Below are 19954 nucleotides of genomic sequence, written 5' to 3' on the forward strand. Positions count from 1 at the left end.
GGATAAGATTGTAAAAAATATATAGATGTAAACGGAAAGATTGTAAGGAATGGAAGTCATGTAAACCCTTAGGGGACACATTATGAATAAAGAAGAAATAAATCAAAATCTTTTGAAATGTTTTGTGAAATACATTTAATCATCGTTAAACCTTTGTAAAATCTTTTTAAGTCGATGAAATATTTGGAAAATCTTTGTGTCCTTCATAAAATCTTTTAAAAACTTTGAAATATTTTCAAGTGTTTTAAATCTTTTTGAAATCTTTATATTCTTTCTAAAAACCTTAAAAATATTAAAATGTTTCTAAATCTATAAAATATTTGTAAAATCTTTGTGTTCTTTATCAAAACTTTTAAAAACATTGACATATTTTTTTTTTTAATTTTGAAATATTTTTAAGTTTTTTAATCTATATCAAGTCTGAAATATTTCTGAAATATTTTTTAAAAACTTCACACATCTTTGGAAATTCATCAAATATCTGTCAAATCTTTTAAAAAGTTAAACATTTTTAGAAATATTTTTTAATCTTTTGAAATTTGTGAAATATTTTTTAAAAACATTAGTTTTTTGGTTTTTTTTTTGACAAAAATGTTAGCTTTTTAAAATGTTTTTAAATTTACTTAAATCTTTTGAAATGTTTTTTGAAATACATTTAATCTTTGTTAAACCTTTGTGAAATATTTTTAAATCTATTAAAAATTTTTGAAATCTTTATATTCTTTATCAAATCTGTTAAAATCCTAAAAATATTGACATTTTGTTCGGAATATTTTGAATTTTGTAAAATCTTTTTAAATCTATTAAATATTTGTCAAATCTTTGTGTTCTTAATAAAATATTTTAAAAACTTAAAAATATTTTTTTTAATTTGAAATATTTTTTTAACTTTTTAAATATTTTTCAGTTTTTCTAAATCGTTATGAAATATGTGAAATCTTTGTCAAACATTTAAAAACTATGAATTTTTATACATCTTTTTAGACCTTGGTGAAGTCTTTGTCACTTCATTGAAATCTTTATTACATTTTTAGAAATGTTTAAAAATCTATTAAATACTTGTGAAATCTTTAGAAACTTAAAAATGTTAAGAAATATATTTTAATCTTTTAAAATCTTTTAAAAAAGGCTTGAAATGTGTGTGAATTCTTTTAGAATTTTTTGTGAAATACTTTCAATTTTTGTTTAAACCTTCGTGAAATTTTTTTAAATCTATTAAATTTTTGGTGAAATCCTTGTGTCTTCTTTGAAATCATATAAATCTTTCTAAAATCTTTTAAAACTTTGAAATCTTGATTAAATTTCTGGAAATTTTTGTAAAATATTTTAATTCTATGAAATATTTGTGAAATCATTTAAAAACTGTAAAATGTTTAGAAATATTTTTAAATATTTATGAAATATATTTAAAAATTTGTATTTTTTGAAATATTTCAGCAATATTTTTAATTTTTGTGATTTCTTTTTAAATTGTTTGTAAAATACTTTCAATTGTTGTTAAACCTTTGTGAAATCTTCAAAATATTTAAAAATATTCTTAAGTCTTTTGAATCTTTGTGATTTCCTTTGAAATTTATCTAAAATATTTATTAAACCTATGTGAATTTTCGTAAAACTTTTTAAATCTATTAAATATTTATGGAATCTTTTAAATGTTTTGAAATATTTTTTACTTTCTTAAATATTTGTAAAATCTAAAATATTTCGAAATATTTTTAAGTCTTTTAAATCTTTATATCTTCATTAATATCTCTGAAATCTTTTAAAATTTGTGTGAAATATTTAAAATCTATGAAATAATTATGCATTTTTTTAATCATTTGAAATATTTTGAAAGTTTTGGTGAAATTCTTTCAATTTTTGACGAATATTTGAAATATTTATAAGTCCTCTAAATCGTCGTCAGATATTGTGAAATCAATTAAACCTTTGTGAAATGTTCGAAATATTTAAAAATATTTTTCAGTCATTCAAATCTTTGTGAAATCCTTCAGAATGAATTAAATTTTTGTGACTTTATTGAAATTATCGAAATCTTTCTAAAATATTTGAGATATTTTTGAAGCCTTTGAAATCCTTATTAAATCTTTGAAAAATTAAAAATTTTGCAAAATATTTGTAAATTGATTAAATATTTGTCAAATCCTTCTATTCTTTGTAAAATCTTTTAAAATGTTAAAAAAATTTCCAAATATTTATAAGTTTTTTAAACCTTTCGAAAGCTGTCAAATAATTTTTAAATCTTTGTTTTCATCATCAAATTTTGAAAAAAATTTGAACTATTTTCAAGTTTTTTTAATGGCTATGAAATCATTAAAATATTTGTGAAATATTAAAAAAACGTGATTTTCATCAATCTTTTTAAACATTGGTAAAATCTTTTTGACTTAATTGAAATCTTTATTACATTTATAGAAATTTTTATAAAATGTTTGGAAATCTATCAAATATATGTGAAATCTTTTAAAAACTTAAACATTTTTAGAAATATTTTTTATTTATCTTTTTAAAATGAGTTAAAATTCATTAAAATCTTTTGAAATGTTTTGTGAAATACATTTAATCTTTGTGAAATATTTTGAAATCGATTAAATATTTTTAAAATCTTTTAAAATTTTCAAAATATTAAAATTTTGTCGAAATATTTTCAAGTTTTTAAAATATTTTTGAAATCTTAATATTCTGTATCAAATATTTTTAAATTTTTAAAATATTCACATTTTTTCAAAATATTGTTAAGTTTTATAAATCTTTGTGAAACCTTTGTGAAATCTTTTAAAATCAATGAAATATATTTTAAAACGTTTGTGTTCTTTATAAAATCTTTTAACAACTTTGACATCTTTTTTGTTAAATTTTGAAATATATTTAAGTTTTTTAAATCGTTCTCAAATCTTTGAAATATTTCTGAAATTTTTGTGACTGTATTGAAATGTTTGAAATCTTTATAACATTTTTAGAAATTTTTCTAAAATGTTTGGAAATCTATGAAATACTTGTGAAATCTTTCAAAAACTTATACATTTTTAGCAATATTTTTAAATTTATGCAAAAAAACATTTAAGAATTTATAGAAATCCTTTAAATTTTTGTGAAATATTTGTAACTTCATTGAAATCTTTGAAATCTATCTGAAATATTTATTAAACCTTTGTAAATTTTTGTGAAACTTTTTTAATCTGTTAAATATTTCAAATATATTAAATATTTGCGACATATTTTCTTTTCTTTTTTTAATCTTTTTACACTTTAAAATATTTATTAAATTTCTGGACATTTATGTAAAATATTTTAAACCTATTAAATATTTTTGAAACCTTTTAAAAGCTTTGAAAGTTTCTAGAAATATTTTTAAATCTTTTAAAATCGATGAAATACTTTTAAAACTCGAAATAAATTAATCTTTTCAAATGTTTTAAATTTTAGTGAAATCTTTTTAAAATAATATTGTCAAATACATTTAATCTTCGTTAAACCTTTATGAAATCTTCGAAATATTAAAAAATATTTTTCAGTCTTTTAAATCTTCATGAAATCCTTTGAAATCAATTTAATTTTTGTGAAATCTTTGTGACTTCATTGAAATCATAGAAAACTTTCTAAAATATTTAAGATATTTTTGAAGCCTTTGAAATCTTTTTTAAATCTTTGAAAAATTTTGTAAAATATTCTTAAATCTTTTGAAATCCTTTTGAAATTAAAAAAAATTTTTTTGAAATCTTTAAAAAATTTTAAATATTGAATAAAATTCTGGAAATTTTTTAAAAATACTTTAAATCTACGAAATAATTGTCAAATCTTTTAAAAACTTAAACATTTTCAGAATTATTTTTTAATCTTCTGAAATATTTTAAATATTTGTGGAATATTTAAAAAACAGCAATTTTTAAAAATCTTTTTAAACCTTTGTGAAGTATATGACTTCATTGAAATCTTTGAAATCTTTATTACATTTTTATCAACTTTTGTAAAATGTTTCGAAATCTATCAAATGTTTGTGAAATATTTTGAAAAACTTGGAAATATTTAGACATGTTTGTAAAATGTTTTGAAATCTTTGTAAAATATTATTACAACTTTGATATTTTAAAAATGTTTTTAAAATGTTTTAAATCGTTGTGAAATATTTTTAAATCTTTTAAATCTTTGTGAAATCCTTCAGAATCAATTAAATTTTTGTTAAATCTTTGTGACTTTATTGAAACCATCGAAATCTTTCTAAAATATTTTAAATATTTTTGAAGCCTTTGAAATCCTTATTATATCTTTGAAAAATTTTGCAAAATATTTGTAAATCGATTAAATATTTGTCAAATCCTTATATTCTTTGTAAAATCTTTTAAAATGTTTAAATTTTGTTCCAAATATTTATAAGTTTTTTAAATCTTTCGAAAGCTGTCAAATATTTTTTAAATCTTTGTTTTCATCATCAAATTTTGGAAAAAAATTGAAATATTTTCAAATTTCTTAAATGGTTATGAAATCATTAAAATATTTGTGAAATATTTTTAAAAAAACAGCGATTTTGATCAATCTTTTTAAACCTTGGTAAAATCTTTTTGACTTAATTGAAATCTTTATTACAGTTATAGAAATTTTTGTAACATTTTTGGAAATCTATCAAATATTTGTGAAATCTTTTAAAGTTTTAGTAATATTTAGAAAAAATTTTAAACCGTTATCAAATTTTTGTGAAATATTAATAAAACATTGACATTTTTAAATCCTTTTAAAATGTTCTAAATTTTAGTGAAATCTTTTTAAATTTTGAAATATTTATTGAATTTCTGGACATTTTTGTAAAATACCTGACATCTATGAAATATTTGTGAAATCTTTAAAAAACATTTTTAGAAATATTTTTTATTTTTTGAAATCTATGAAATATTTTTAAAATTTATTAAATTCTTTCGAAATGTTTTGTAAAATACATTTAATCATTGTTAAGCCTTTGTGCAATCTTTTTAAATCGATTAAATATTTTTAAAATCTTTGTGTTCTTTATAAAATCTTTTAAAAATCTTCAAAATATTAAAATTTTGTCGAAATATTTTCAAGTTTTTTAAATCTTTTTGAAATCTTTATATTCTTTATAAAATATTTTTAATTATTAAAAATATTCACATTTTTTTCAAAATATTTTTAAGTTTTATAAATCTTTGTGAAACGTTTGTGAAATCTTTTGAAATCAATGAAATATTTGTAACATGTTTGTGTTCTTTATAAAATCTTTTAGCAACTTTGACATATTTTTTATTTTAATTTTGAAATATTTTAAGTTTTTTATATCGTTCTCAAATCTTTGAAATATTTGTGAAATTTGTGTAACTGTATTGAAATCTTTGAAATCTTCATTACATTTTAAACAATTTTTTTTAAATGTTTGGGAATCTTTAAAATATTTGCGAAATCTTTCAGAATTGGAAATATTTCAAAATATTTTGAAACTGTTTCAAATCTTTGTGAAATCTTTTAAAATCTTAGAAATATTTAGAAATATTTGTAAAACCATTGAAAACTTTTGAAATTGTTTGTAGAACACTTTCAATCTTTATTTAAAGCCTTGTGGAATTTTTTTAAATCAACTAAATTTTTGCGAAATCTTTGCGGCTTTATTCAAAGCATAGAAATCTTTCTGAAATCTATGAAATATTTGTGAAATCTTTTAAAAGCTTCAAATGTTTTTAGAAATATTTTTTAATCTTTTGAAATCATCAAAATATTTTTAAAACTTAAAAAACAGTATCTTTTTAAAATGTTTTTAAATTTATTAAAATATTTTGAAATTTTTTGTGAAATACATTTAATCTTTGTTAAACCTTTGTGAAATCTTTTAAATCTCTGAAATATTTGTAAAATCTTTATGTACTTTATAAAATCTTGTAAAAACTTTGAAATATTTGTTTAAAATTTAAAATTTTTTTAAAGTTTTTTAAATCGATATGAAACCTTTGAAATATTTGTAAAATTTTTGTCACTTTATTGAAATCTTTGAAATCTTTATTATATTTTTAGAAATTTTTCTAAAATGTTTGGGAATCTTTAAAATATTTGTGAAATCTTTCAGGCTTGGAAATATTTAAAAATATTTTTAAACTATTTTAAAACTTTGTGAAATCTTTTAAAGTCTTGGAAATATTTAGAAATATTTGTAAAACTGTTGAAAACTTTTGAAATTGTTGCCTTGTGGAATTTTTTTAAATCAACTAAATTTTTGTGAAATCTTTGCGGCTTTATTCAAAGCATAGAAATCCTTCTGAAATCTATGAAATACTTGTGAAATTTTTTAAAGGCTTATGCATTTTTAGCAATATTTTTTAATCTATGTAAACAAAACTTTAAAAAATGTATAGAAATCCTTGGATTCTTTGTAAAATACTTGCAACTTCATTGAAATCTTTAAAATCTATCTGAAATATTTATTAAACATTTGTCCATTTTTGTGAAGCTTTTTAAATCTGTTAAATATTTGTGAAATCTTTTTAATGAAATCTTCTTTTGAAATCGATGAAATATTTTTAAAACTTAAAAAACATTATCTTTTTAAAATGTTTTAAAATGTTTTGAAATATTTTTAAATTTTTTGTGAAATATATTTAATCTTTGTTAAGCCTTTGTGAAATCTTTTAAAATCTCTGAAATATTTGTAAAATCTTTGTGTTCTTTATAAAATCTTGTAAAAACTTTGAAATATTTGTTTAAAATTTTGAATTTTTTTTAAGTTTTTTAAATCGATATGAAACCTTTGAAATATTTCAAAAACAGCAATTTTTAGATATCTTTTTAAACTTGAAAACATTTATAAATCTTTGTGAAATGCTTTGAAATTTTTGTGAGATATTTTTTAAAATTCAATATTTTTACAATGTTTTGAAAATGTTTTAAATCGTTGTGAAATATTTTAAAATTTATTTTAAAATACTTTAAATCTTTATTAAACCTTTTTTAAATCTTCAAAATATTATTCAATATTTTTTAATCTTTTAAATCTTTGTGAATTCCATTTAAATCAATTAAATTTCTCATAAATGTTTGTAATTTTATTGAAATCATAGAAATTTTTCTTTAATCTTTTAAATCTTTGGACCCTTGAGTGAAATATTTTAAATCTATTAAATATTTGTAAAATCATTTAAAAACTTAAAATTTGTTTAAAATATTTTTGAATCGTTTGAAATGTTTGTGAAATATTTTTAAAAATTTGCAATTTTAAAAATATTAAAAAAGATTTTTTTTTAAATCTTTTGAAATTTTGTTGCAAATTACTTTCAATCTTTGTTAATTCTTTGTGAAATCTTTGAAATATTTATCAAACTTTTGTACATTTGTGTGAAATCTTTAAAATCTGTAAAATATTTTAGAAATCTTTTAAAAGTTATAAGATATTTTTTTTAATATTTGCAAAATCTTTGAAATATTTCGAAATATTTATAAGTCTCTTAAATCTTTGTGAAATTTTTTTTTGTAATTAATTTAGTCTTTGTAAAATCGTTTTCTCTTGATTGAAATCTTTGAAATCTCTCCGAAATATTTGAAATCCTTGAAAAACATAGAAATATTTTTAAATCTTTGTGAAATCTTTTGAAATAAAAAAATAATAATTTCAAACTTTGTGAAATCTTCGAAATATATATTAAATGTCTGGACATTTTTGTAAAATATTTGAAATGTATGAAATATTTGTGAAATATTTTTAAAAATTTGATATTTAAAAAATATTTTTCATCTTTTTGAAATCTTTTGAAATTTTTTGAAAATACTTTCAGTCTTTTTTTAAACCCTTGTGAAATTTTTTGAAATCAATTAAATTCTTCTTAAATCTTTGTGTCTCCATTGAAATCATAGAAATCTTTAAAAACTTTCAAATATGTATTAAATTTCTGGACATTTATGTAAAATATTTGAAATCTATCAAATGTTTGTGAAATCTTCTAAAAAATGTAAGAACTATTTTGTAATCTTTTAAAATCCATGAAATATTTTTTAAACTTAAAAATTACAAAAATCTTTTTTAAATGTTCTAAATTTTAGTGAAATCTTTTGAAATTTTTTGTGAAGTTCATTTAATCTTTGTTAAACCTTTGTCAAATCTTTGAAATATTTTAAAATATTTTTCATTCTTTTAAATGTTTATGAAATCCTTGGGAATCAATGTAATTTTTGTGAAATCTTTGTTACTTCATTAAAATCGTAGAAGTCTTTCTGAAATCTTTTGAAATTTTAAAGACTTTATTCAATTTCTGGCGATTTTTATAAATATTTGAAATCTATTCAATATTTGTGAAATATTTTTACAACTTTGACATTAAAATTTTTTTTTAAATGTTTTAAATCTTAGTGAAATATTTTGAATTTTTTGTGCGAACTACTTTCCATCTTTTTCAAACCTTTCTGAAATCTTCGAAATATTTTTCAATATTTTTATGTCTTTTAAATCTTGATAAGATCCTTTGAAGTCAATTAAATTTTTCTGAAATCTTTGTGACTTTATTGATATCATAGAAATATTTCTGAAATATTTGAAATATTTTTGAATCCATTTAAATCTTTATTAAATCTTTGGAAAGTTTTGTAAAGTATTTTTAAATCTATGAAATATCTGTGAAATCTTCTGAAAACTGAAAAATATTTACAAATGTTTTTAAATCTTAGTTCAATATTTTGAACTCTTTTTAAAATGTTCGAAATTTTTGTGAAAACCTTCAAAAAAAAAATTGCGAAATCCTTTAAATCTTTGTTAGATCTTTGTGAAATTTTTAAAATCTTGAAATATATATGTTTTATAAATATTTACGAAATGATTTAAATGTTCTGTAATATTAAATCTTCGCACATTTTTTTGAAATATTTTAACTCTATGAAATATCTATAAATTCTTTGAAATTTTTGGAAACTATTTAAAATATTTTTTAGTTTTTTAAATCTTTGTGAAATATTTTGAAGTCTTGGGCGAAATCGTTTCAATTTTTTTTTAATCTTTGAAATAATTTTCACTCTTTTACAATTTTCTGACATTTTAAAATCAATTAAACCTGTGTGTAATCTTTATTAATTTTTTTTGAAATGTTTGAAATCTATGAAATATTTGTGCAATTTTTTTAATCTTTTTAAATAAATTTTATTCTTTTAAATCATTGTAAAGCCTTTACAATCTTTATTCGATTTTTGCAAATTTTTGTGAAATGTTTTAAATATTTGTGAAATCTTAAAAATATATATAAATTGTTTTAAATCTTTGAACTCTTAAACTTTTTCGAAATCAATTACATATTTGAGACTTAATCCGAAATTATATAAATCTTTAATAAATCTTTAAAAACCTCTGTGACATGTTTGTCAAATCTCAGATTTTAATTTTTCTTGAAGTTAAAAAAAACTACTAAAATAAGAAAATTATAACAACAAAAAATACACCTCTATTTATTTGTTCCAGTAAAAATATAAAAAAATACGAATATTTATGAATTTCTCAAAATAGAAACAACCCCAAAAAAATATTGAAATGAAAGTTGAAATAACTTAAACTAGTAGAGAAATAGGAGCCTATTTTTATTTTCAAAAAAAAGTCTCACCCTGAGTGAAAAAATAAACACGAGTTCCATCTCCTCTTGCGTAAAAATTTTCCGAGAGACATCGACCTTTTTTAAATCTCAACTGTGCCATATCGTATCTTCCATAATCTCTAAATAAAACCAGACCTCCTGGTTTCAAGTATTGATAAATTTTTTTAATTACGTGCTGCATTCTGTAGAAAAAATATATATTTACTTTCGAAACTAAATTATAAAAACTCAACAATTTCGGCTTCAAAACAAGAGTCACTTTTTTATAATACTTTTTTTTTAACAAATAAAATCGTTAATTTGAAGCCTGTGAATGAAGCGAGTAAAATATTGAAAATAATTCAAACTTACTTTTCCGGATGAATAGCTGAAAGTACAAATATTAAAACGACAATATCCAAACTTCCTTCCTCGAAAGGAGGCGTCCAATCGTCTTGAGTCGCATCAAGAACAAAAGCTTTACACCTAAAAAAATATTTTTATTTTTTATTTAAGGAGAGAAAAATGTTATATTAATATTAAATTTCATCGTGATAATATTGCTTTAAATCATTTTAATTTTTGGAATAATTTTAATTTGGCTAACGTGTCATTCGGAATTTTGCTGAGAAGTTACAAAATATTTCTAAAATTCCATAAAGATTTTTAAAAAATTGAAAGGATTTCAATAAAATTTTGAAAAAATTTAACAAATATTTTCAAACATTTTAGAAAGATTTACAAAATTTCAAAATAATTCAAGAAAGTTCAATAGAATTTATTGATTTAGAAAGATTTAAAAATATTTTAAAATATTTTTAATTATTTCATCAAGATTTCCAATATTTCACAAATATTTTAATAAAATTACAGAAATTTCATATGGACTTAATTCATTTAAAAATATGTCACACAGATTTAAAAGACTTAAAAATAATAAAACAATGAAAAAGATTTCAAAGATTTTAAGAATTCATAAATTTGTAAAAGATTACAAACATTTTAAATAGATTTAAAAACGTTGTTAAATTCAAATATTTTTAAAAAATACTACAAAAATTGCAAAAGACTTAAAAAGATTTTTTAAAAAGTCTATGTTTTTAAAAGATTTCAAAAATATTTTAGTTTTTAAACTTTTCAAAAAAAATTAATACAGATTTCAAGTATTTCACAAAGATTCCGAAGATTTCAATGAAATTATGGAGATTTCTTAAAGATTTAATTGATTTCAAAAAATTTTACAAATATTTAAAAGACTTGAAAATATTTCATAAAATTCAAAAGATTTCCCACTATTTTTAAAAGATTAATTTTTTTTTTAATTTCAAAATATTTATAACAATTGTTATGCTTTTGAGAGATTTCAAAAATATTTCATACGTTTCCAAAATTTCACAAATATTTCCAAAAATTTAATGAATTTTCAATTATTTCACTAAGATTTAAAGGATTTCATATATTTTTAAAAAGATTTAAAACTTTTCATAAATATTGAAAAAAATTCAAAATAATTTAGAAGGTTTAAAGAACTTTTTCCAAGATTTTAAAATATATTTTTTATATTTCATAGATTTCGCAGAAATTTAATTGATTTAGTAACATTCTACATACATTTAAAAGACTTAAAAATATTTCAAAATGTTACAAAGATTTAGACAACCTTAAAATATTTATAATAATTCAAAATATTTTAAAGATTTAAAGGATTTCTTAAGTTTTTAAGATTTCAAACCTTTTAAAATAATTTTTTTTTATTTCAAAATAACTTAAGATTTAAAATATTTTTCAAATATTTTAAAATATTTTTTATATTTTATAGATTGAAAAATACTTTAAAATATTTTTAAAAATATTTCACAGATTTAAAAACCTTACAAATATTTCTATATATATTATTTTAAAAGATTTCAAAGAATTCAAAAAGATTTTACCAAAATTTAAAGGATTATACAAAAAATAAAAAATAAAATATGTTACAAACACTTAAAGCATTTTTAAAAAATCTAAAAAATCTCAAAATAATTTTTTTTTAAACTTCAAAAAAGTTTAAAAGCTGTAAAAAAGTTAAAAATGTGTATAAAAAAATTTATTTAAGAAAAATATTTAACCAAAATTTAAAAAAGATTTCACAAACTTTTAAAACATTTTAAAAACTTCATAGACTTTAAAGATCTCAATAAAGTCTCAAAGATTTCATAAAGATTTAATTGATTTCAAAAAATTCTACAAAGATTTAAAACATCTTAAAAATATTTTTAAAAATTCAAAAAGTAATTGCAAAAATATCAAAAGAATTCAAATATTTAAAAATATTTCACGAAGATTAAAACAAATATTAAATTATTTTTAAGAATATCTTTCTTTTTGGAACATTTGACAGTAATTGAATGAAATTTGAAACAAAAAATTTAAATTAAAAAAATTTTTAAAATGTCATTGAGTTGAAAATATTTCTTAAAGGTTTGCAAGATTATTTCTAAATATTTATTTTTAAAGATTTCACAAAGATTTTAAATATTTAAAAAGTTTAAAAATAGTTTTAAAAATTAAAAAGTGTTCAAATATTTAAAACAACTTCACAAAGATTAAAAAATATTACAAAAGATTTAAAAATATTTCTAAACATTTTGATGCTTTGAAAATATTTCATAAATATTTCATAGGTTTCAAACATACCAAAAAATTTCAAAATTTTAAGTTTTCACAAGAACTTTATTGATTTCACAAAAGATTTTTTTTTAATTACAGCAAATTTTCATATTAATATTAAATTTAATAGTAATAATACTATGATAAATTATTTAAAAAATTAAAATTATCTCCACTTACCTAGACGAGTCGTATTCGGAATTTTGTTGCAAAATTTCAATGGCATTGCTCGAAAAATCACAGCAATAAACGAACAAATTTGGATCCTTATTGTATAAAAGTAGTGGAAAAACTGTATTTCCGACTCCACAGCCTATTTCCAAAATTTTATTTCCATCTCCAATCAATTCGTTTTGAGTAAAAGAATCATCTGGTAAAACTCTTGCGATTTTTTCCGCAGAACTGGGAGCGAGTTCCGGAAATTCGGTAAAAAGCCAGTGTCTATCTTTGAAAAATCTATATAAAAAAAACTTTTTTTCTAGATAATCAAAAACAAAAAGGGATTTTTAAAAATATAATCTTTATCGATTATTTAATTTTAGATAATAATTATGATACTTTAATTAATTTTTGGAAGGCTTGAACATGTTTTTGGATCGTATTTTAATTATTAATAATATTTTTGATAAAGTAATTGCTTTTTAATAGCAAAACAAACATTTTTAGATACCTATTTTGATGGATTTCGTAAAATTTATCCCAGTACTTATCGGCTTCAATTTCATATTTTGTAATCAATTCGGGAGAAGCACAAACTGCTGAATTCTCGGCAACTTTTTTCCGAGCTGATTCTTCCTGTTCTTCATTCCAAGTCACGTTGTCCCTAAAAAATGACATTTTTCTATTCATTTTGTTCATTTGCACAAAATGAAAACATTTCAAAAGAAAATTTACCGATTTTAAAACTAAATAATAAACTAAATCTATGCGGAAATTTAAGAAAATATTTAAATCAAATATAAATAAAAATACAATAGTTATTGCTTAAAGTTATTTATTTTATGCATGAAACGTGTCCCTAAATTTTAAAGTCATTAAATAGAAACATTTTAAAAATCTTTTTATATCAGTAGCTTTTGGTTTGGAAATAAAAACTCTTTTATTTTATTTAAACTGTTAAAACTTTTAACATTAATTTATGAAACTAAGATTTAAAAACTTCAAAGAGATTTCAGAATGGTCTCAGTTCAACTCAAAAAATGTTAAAAAGAAAAAATTAGCCTTTTCCAATTGAAAAAAAAGTAATTAACTTCAATTCCCCGCTTTCAACCCAATTAAAAAATACATGTTAGAATTCAGAAAAAAATTAAAACCGAAATATCTTCCCAACCAATTCTATAAAAATGTTCGAGATAAAAAAATGTTCCTAAATTCAGACAAAAATTAAAAATCAAAGTTCCATATTTCAATTCAATAAAAGTATTAATAAGGAAAAATGTCCTCTTCCAATTCAGAAAAAAACATATGGAAATCTTATAATTTTCCCTCTTTCAATTAAAAAATAAGTTAAAAACACAATAGTCTTCCCTTAAATTCAATCAAAATATTAAAAATAAAAATCCCGCCTTCTAACTAAAAAAAAAAATTAACCAAATTGCATTCAGTAATCACGGGTACCTATTGTCGTCAAAAAAGGTGAATAAGTGGCATTTTTTCGAAAATAGGTGGCAAGTAGGTGATAAAACGTCCACCCTGAAAAATGGAGTATTTACATTTCCACTTAGAACTAATTTTCAATTTAAAAAACATATATTTTTTTTACAAGTACATTCAAGTTTTTACCTTTTAGTTAAATCCGTTACCAAATGATTCAATTTTTAAGCAAAAAAGATAAATAGTCTGCATTTTTAAACCATAAAAGTTCAATTTTTAACAAAAAAGTTGAGTACATGAATTTCTATAAAGAAAAATTAATTTTCAATTTAAAAAAAACAGCAATAAAAACGAATTTTCTACAAAAAAGTTTATTTTTAAACCAAATAGTTGAATTTTGTACCAAATTTTTTAATTTTCAATAAAATAGTCTAATCCTCAAACAAAATAGATTAATCTTCTACTAAGAAATTGTATTTTTAACCAAAAACTCAAAAAGAGTTCAAGTTTTTACAAAAAAATGAAATTCTACTAAGAAAAATTTTTCAGCCAAGAATGAAAAATACTGTTAACCAAATTGTTGAAATTGTAACAAAAAATATTAATGTTTATCAAAAAATGCTATAGTTGATATTTCCACAATAAAATTGTAATTAAAAACAAAAAACAGTTTGTTGAATTTTCAAGCCAAAAAGCCTAATTCTCTATAAAACAATTTAATTTCGAAAACAAGAACATGAAATAACAAAAAAAAATTTATTTACAATTAATCAGTTGACATTTTTAATAAGATATTTAAATTTGCAATTAAAAAACAGACATTTTTTAACAAAAAGAATTGTTAATTTTATTTTTTAATCAAAAAACGAATTTACAACTAAAATTATGAATCTTGAACGAAAAAATGAAATTTGAAAAAATTTGTTCAACTTTCAACCAAGTAGTAGAATTTTTAATAAATCATTTTTTTGGTTCAAAAATCGACTTTTTCGTTACAAATTCTACTATTTAGTTAAAGATTAATTATTTTGTTGAGAATTAAATTCTTTTGTTAAAAATTAATTGTTTTTGGTCGAATATTTATATTGTTTGTTAGAAAATTCATCTTTTTTTTATTGAAAATTAATTCTTTTTATTTAAAAAGTCTTATATTGTATTTTTGTTTAAGAAATAATCTCTTTGAATTAAAAAACATACTTTTTGTGAAAATTCAACGATTTTTTTGAAAAAGACATTGTTTTTGGTCAAAAATTTATACTTTTGTATATTTTATTTTGTATATTATTGAAAATTTCACTAGTTTCTTAAAAAGTCCACTTTTTTTGTTTAAAATTAATCTCTTGGTTCCAAAAATCTATTATTTGGTTCAAAATTTATCTTTTTTGAGTGAAAGTTAGTTCTTTTGATCAAAAACAAAACAAAAGTATTATATTTATTTTTCAGAATTAATCTGACTAAATTGAAAACCAAAATTTTCTCCCTTTGAATTCAATAAAAATGTTAAAATAAAAAATGAGCCTTCTTCCAATCCATAATATATTAAAAACAGAATTTGCATCCCTTCCAAATCAATACAAATATTTTTTTAATGTCCTTACAATTTATAATAAAGACGCTTAAAAAAATGGCCTTTTCCAATTCAGAAAAAATCTACAATTTTGCCCCTTCCAGCTCTATGAAAATCTGAAAAATTAAAAAGTGTCCCTATTCAAATGCAGAAAATAATAAATAAGAAAAATTTAATCTTTTCCAACCTAATAAAATTAAGTTTTTAAAAATGGGCCGCTTTAAATTAAGGAAAAACATATACAAAATGTAAAATTATTACCCTGAACTGAAAAATGTTAAAAAGAAAAAATGCACCATTACAATTCAGAAAAAATTCATCCCTTCCAGCCTTACAACCAAACAAGCAAAATTTCATCCCTTCCAACCCAATAAAAATTATAAAAACAAAAATGGGCAACTTCTAATTAAGAAAAAAATGTAAAATTCCTACCCTGTATCGAAAAAAGTTACAAAGAAAAAATGCACCCTTACAATGCAGAAAAAATAAACAAAATTTCATCCCTTCCAACCAAAGAACAATGATAAATATTCTTCCAATTAGGATAAAATTGAAAACCAAAATTTCCTTCCTTCGAATTCAATAAAAATCTTCAAAATAAAAAATTACCCTGAAATATAGAAAAAGTATTCAAAATAAAAAGCACTCCCCCACTGAATTCTATGAAAATAATAAAAACAAAAAATGGTTTCTTTCAAATTCAGAAAAAAGTTCGTTTCTTCCTATTCTATGAAAATCTTAAAAATAAGAAAAGTGTTCCTATTCAAATTCAGAAAATAATAAATAAGAAAAATTTAATCTTTTCCAACCCAATAAAAATTAGTTTTTAAAAATGGGCCTCTTCCAATTAAGGAAAAAATATATAAAATGTAAAATTATTACCCTGAACTGAAAAATGTTAAAAAAAACAAATGCACCATTAAAATTCAGAAAAAATACATCCCTTCCAACCTAAGAACAGTGATAAAAACTCTTCCAATAGGGATAACATTGAAAACCAAAATTTCCTCCCTTGGAATTGAAAAAAAAAATCTTAAAAATACAAAATTACCTTCAAATTTAAAAAAAGTATCCAAAATAAAAAAGCCCCCCCCCCCTTGAATTCAATAGAAATAATATAAAAAAATGGTTTCTTCCAGTTCAGAAAAAAACTTCGTTCCTTCCAGTTCTATAAATATATAAAAATGTCCCTGTTCCAACTCAGAAAACAATTTAAAATACTAAATTCCTACCTTAAACGCCATTAAAAAGAAAAATGATCCTTCTTCCAATTCATAAAATATTAAAAATCAAAATTTCTTTCTTTTCAACTTAATAATAATCTTAAAAACATAAAATGGTCCTCTGCCAATTCAAAGAACAATTAAAATAAAAAATTTCCTCGATTAAAACTCAATAAAAACGTTAAAAAGTCTGAATTTGCCCGCCTTCAACTCAATAAAAAAGTTACAAAAAAAAAACTTAATGGATCCCCATCCAATTCGGAAAAAAAATGAATACCAAAAATGTTTCCTTTATTTTCAAAATTAGAACTGCAATTCATTTATTTTTTTGTATAAATAAATCTACTTAAAGTTTAATTATTTTAATTGTAAGGCGCCTCAGATAATTAATTGTTCAATCGTTATTGATACATCAAAATTCAACAATTTTACTCAAAGATTAAAAGTTTTTTTAATGGATCAATTAAAAATGTAACGTTCAAAGTTAAAAATTTAGCACAACAAAATCGGAACTTTTTAGGAGAGCGAAATCACATTCTTTAAAATCGAAATCAACATTCAAAGATAAGGTAGAAGTCCACTTCCGAGACGACGTGTTTGTTATTTAAGCTCATAGAAATTTGATTAGAAACAGTTATTCATACTCGAGGAAATAGATGTGTCAGCTCACCATCTCAAAGTCAAACTAATCATAAATTGGAAGTCACCAGAAAGATATTAGTACATTCTATACAAAAATTAAGCCTACTTGTAAAAAAATTTTCAAACTCTAATTTTTTGATTGAAAATTGTTTAAATTATTATTAATTCTTCTAAATTTACAAAGCGTATTCGTTGAAAAATAACCAAATTCTGAAAATCTTTATGAAAATGGTTGCAATAATTAATAATTATTGCTAATTTGCAAAGTAAAACAAACTGCGTCTATTCATTTTAAAATATAAAAACTCTGAATATATTTATGGAAATTTTAAAAATACTTATTCATCCTTGTAAATTTATATAAGGAATATAGAAGAGACTGGTAAACTCCACGATTGGATTTTAAGTAAATGAAAAAAGTTTTTTCATTCTTTTTAAATCTACTGTATTTTTTTCACAAAGTAAAGAAACTTTTCTAAATTATAGAAAATTCTTCTTAAAAAATTATTATTATTACATATTTAGTTAATATAATTAATTTTCAACCAAACTAATGAATCTTTGGCAAACAACAAATAACTTTCAACAATAAGTGTAATAGTTTATACTTGTACCAAAAATATTTTAATTTTCAATTAAAAAAACTGTTAAATTCAAGCAAAAAATGCGAATTTTCAATCAATAAAGAAAAAGAAATCTTATCCAAAATGTTGAATTTTTAAGTCACAAAGACGAATATTTCAAAAAAGGGAGTTGAATTTCGAACGAAGAAATATGCATTTTCTAACAAAATAAATGAATTTTCAACTAGAAAAAAAACGAATTTTCAACAAAATGGGGGAATTTTCAACTGAAAAAGAGTCATTTTCCAGCAAAAATGAAATGAAACTTCTTATATTTTTAATCAACTCTTGAATAAAATGATGGAACTTCAATAAAAAAAATCAATATTTAACAAAATCATTGAATTTTTAAACCCTGAAAAAGAATTTACCACTATAAAGAACAAATTTTCAACAAAATAGATGAATTTTTAACTAAAAAATCTCAATTTTTCACACAAAACATAATACTTAAATTTTAAGTTACAGAAATAATTCTTCTATCAAATAAAATAAATTTTCAACGAAATAGTTAAATTTGCAACCGAACAAATATATTTTCAACCGAAATATTAATTTGATACAAAAGAATATAATTTTTACAAGAAGATACGAATTTTCAATCAAATATTTTTATTTCGTTATGGAATTTTTATCTAAAAAGATTGATTTTCTACCAAAAATACTACTTTTTAAATAAAAAAGATAAATTTTCAACAACAAATAGAATAGTTTAATTCAAAATTGAAGAAATTTAAATGAGATTAATATCAAAATCAAGTTAATGTGCAGAATTCCTGTATATAAAACCAAGAATATAACGAACAAATTTGGACAACCACCATAAAATGTTCCTATGGCAAATTTGAAAAAGATAAAAATTTTCCAAAAAAAGAAAAAAATTATTTTTTTGGACAAGAATAAAAAAGAGGAAAGAAAAATGATTCGAAAAATGTTCGAGAAATAAGTTTTTAAGCAAATAAAATATTTTTTAAAGATATAATCAATTTTTCAACCACGAAAATTAATTACCTATCGAAAAATTAAGTTTTTATGAAAAAAAAATTTCAACTAAAAATGGAAGAGTTAAATTTTTGAATTGAAAAATTAATTTTCCATAAAAAATAAATTTCAACTAAAGAAATGCAATTTCAATCAAACAAATAATTTTCTACCAAAAAGGAATAATTTTGATAAAAATAAATCAATTTTAAACCCAATATTTTAATTTTAAATGGATTTTTACACCAATTAGTTTTTGGTCAGTAATAAATAATTTACTTGAAAAATTTCGGAATTTCATGATTCCATTTTTGGTCACTCTTTAAAATAAAAATATGCCTTCAATCATATTTTCGTCTTTTGAATTCCTTTGAATTCTTTAGGATTCTTCGGAATTTCCTTGAAATTCAGTGAATTCAATGGAATATTTTTTATCTTTAATTATTTTGTGCAATTCATTCAAGTTTATTTGGCATTCACACTGAATTCTTTTTAAATCCCTTTAATCCTTCTAAATTCACTTAAATCTTAATTAAATTAACGGAATATTTTCGTTTTAAAAAATTTCTTTTTGCAAATCATTTGAATTATTTATAATTCTGTAGAATTCACCCTGAATGCTTTTGGATTCCCTTTAATGCTTTTCAGTTCTCTTAAAGTTTACCTTGGAAATTCTATGGAAGTTTTAAAAAATTTATTTGGAATTCATCCTACATTTTTAAAAATTTTAAACAGAACTCTTTTAAATACCCTTGACTCCTTCTAAATTCACTTTTTAATTATTTTCAATACTCTGGAATTTTTCTAAATTCACCTTAAACTTAATAAATTCAAGGAATTTTTTAAATAAACTTTCTCATTTTTAAAAATTAACTTTCAATTAGAGCAGAAGAAGAGTTAAAAATACAAAACGACTTTGAAGGAAGCAGGAAACTACTTTATAAGAAAATGAAAGGAAACAAAAGTTCAGAAATTGTTAACATGAGAAATAGTAGGGGGGAAATGGTATATGATGCAGATGGAATACTAGATGCTTTCAGAGACTATTTTAGGAGACAATTCGGAGATGAAGCTATAGGGCACCACAACTGCGATGTTGAACACGATGCGTTGGAAAACTCAATTGAAAAAGTC

The 19954-nt window shown here is 20.4% G+C and overlaps 1 protein-coding gene across 1 annotated transcript in view; it reads right to left on the reverse strand.

Annotated features, from left to right (window-relative positions):
• The window catches only part of LOC117182701 (tRNA N(3)-methylcytidine methyltransferase METTL2), a 30789-nt gene that overhangs the window by 6722 nt on the left and 4113 nt on the right, over positions 1-19954 (reverse strand). Inside the window, exons 2-5 of the mRNA XM_033375808.1 lie at positions 12862-13014; positions 12372-12647; positions 9915-10028; positions 9573-9745 (exon numbers count right to left, since the gene is read on the reverse strand). Of these exons, the coding sequence (XP_033231699.1) occupies positions 9573-9745; positions 9915-10028; positions 12372-12647; positions 12862-13014 (716 nt within the window). The remainder of the gene's footprint in view (positions 1-9572; positions 9746-9914; positions 10029-12371; positions 12648-12861; positions 13015-19954) is intronic.

Source organism: Belonocnema kinseyi, chromosome 1 (genome assembly GCF_010883055.1).
Source record: "Belonocnema kinseyi isolate 2016_QV_RU_SX_M_011 chromosome 1, B_treatae_v1, whole genome shotgun sequence".
Classification (NCBI taxonomy): domain Eukaryota; kingdom Metazoa; phylum Arthropoda; class Insecta; order Hymenoptera; family Cynipidae; genus Belonocnema; species Belonocnema kinseyi.